Source organism: Dromaius novaehollandiae, chromosome 1, assembly GCF_036370855.1.
Source record: "Dromaius novaehollandiae isolate bDroNov1 chromosome 1, bDroNov1.hap1, whole genome shotgun sequence".
NCBI lineage: Eukaryota > Metazoa > Chordata > Aves > Casuariiformes > Dromaiidae > Dromaius > Dromaius novaehollandiae.
Window position 1 is genome coordinate 86,046,189 of NC_088098.1, and position 1,660 is coordinate 86,047,848.

The 1,660-nt window shown below is 57.2% G+C and overlaps 1 protein-coding gene across 1 annotated transcript; it reads right to left on the minus strand.

The window, feature by feature from the left end:
* Positions 1 to 263: 263 nt before the first annotated feature.
* LOC135328876 (cell surface glycoprotein 1-like) lies at positions 264 to 1,343 on the minus strand (the record flags this gene model as incomplete). Its single annotated transcript, XM_064515169.1, has 1 exon — positions 264 to 1,343. A coding segment is annotated over one exon (1,080 nt), but the record flags the coding sequence as incomplete, so codon positions are not given.
* Positions 1,344 to 1,660: the final 317 nt, after the last annotated feature.

The window sequence follows — 1,660 nt, forward strand, 5'->3', positions numbered from 1 at the left end:
GGGTTTGGCTCAGGGTTTGGCGTTGGAAAAGGCTCAGGGTTTGGTGTTGGAGATGGCTCAGGGTTTGGCTCAGGGTTTGGCGTTGGAGAAGGCTCAGGGTTTGGCTCAGGGTTTGGCGTTGGAGAAGGCTCAGGGTTTGGCTCAGGGTTTGGCATTGTAGAAGGCTCAGGGCCTGGCGTTGGAGAAGGCTCAGGGTTTGGCTCAGGCTTTGGCAATGGAGAAGGCTCAGGGTTTAGCTCAGGGTTTGGCGTTGGAGAAAGCTCAGGGTTTGGCTCAGGCTTTGGCCTTGGAGAAGGCTCAGGGTTTGGCCTTGGAGAAGGCTCAGGCTTTGGCTCAGGCGTTGGCGTTGGAGAAGGCTCAGGGTTTGGCGTTGGAGAAGGCTCAGGGTTTGGCGTTGGAGAAGGCTCAGGGTTTGACTCAGGGTTTGGCGTTGCAGAAGGCTCAGAGTTTGGCTCAGGATTTGGCGTTGGAGAAGGCTCAGGCTTTGGCTCAGGGTTTGGCGTTGGAGAAGGCTCAGGGTTTGGTGTTGGAGAAGGCTCAGGGTTTGGCTCAGGGTTTGGCGTTGGAGAAGGCTCAGGGTTTGGCTCAGGCTTTGGCGTTGGAGAAGGCTCAGGGTTTGGCTTTGGAGAAGGCTCAGGGTTTCGGTCAGGCTTTGGCATTGGAGAAGGCTCAGGGTTTGGCGTTGGAGAAGGCTCAGGGTTTGGCGTTGGAGAAGGCTCAGGCTTTGGCTCAGGGTTTGGCGTTGGAGAAGGCTCAGGGTTTGGCGTCGGAGAAGGCTCAGGGTTTGGCTCAGGCTTTGGCATTGGAGAAGGCTCAGGATTTGGCGTTGGAGAAGGCTCAGGGTTTGGCTCAGGGTTTGGCGTTGGAGAAGGCTCAGGGTTTGGCTCAGGCTTTGGCGTTGGAGAAGGCTCAGGGTTTGGCTCAGGCTTTGGCGTTGGAGAAGGCTCAGGGTTTGGCTCAGGGATTGGCGTTGGAGAAGGCTCAGGGTTTGGCTCAGGGTTTAGCGTTGGAGAAGGCTCAGGGTTTGGCTCAGGCTTTGGCGTTGGAGAAGGCTCAGGGTTTGGCGTTGGAGAAGGCTCAGGGTTTGGCTCAGGGTTTGGCGTTGGAGAAGGCTCAGGGTTTGGCGTTGGAGAAGGCTCAGGCTTTGGCTCAGGTTTTGGTGTTGGAGAAGGCTCAGGCTTTGGCTCAGGCTTTGGCGTTGGAGAAGGCTCAGGGTTTGGCGTTGGAGAAGGCTCAGGGTTTCGGTCAGGGTTTGGCGTTGGAGAAGGCTCAGGGTTTGGCGTTGGAGAAGGCTCAGGCTTTGGCCTTGGAGAAGGCTCAGGGTTTGGCCTTGGAGAAGGCTCAGGCTTTGGCTCAGGGTTTGCCGTTGGAGAAGGTTCAGGGTTTGGCTCAGGGTTTGGCGTTGGAGAGGGCTCAGGGTTTGGCTCAGGGTTTGGCGTTGGAGAAGGCTCAGGGTTTGGCTCAGGGTTTGTCGTTGGAGAAGTCTCAGGGTTTGGCGTTGGAGAAGGCTCAGGCTTTGGCTCAGGGTTTGGCGTTGGAGAAGGCTCAGGGTTTGGCTCAGGGTTTGGCATTGTAGAAGGCTCACGGTTTGGCGTTGGAGAAGGTCAGGGTTTGGCTCAGGGTTTGGCGTTGGAGAAGGCTCAGGCTTTGGCTCAGGGTT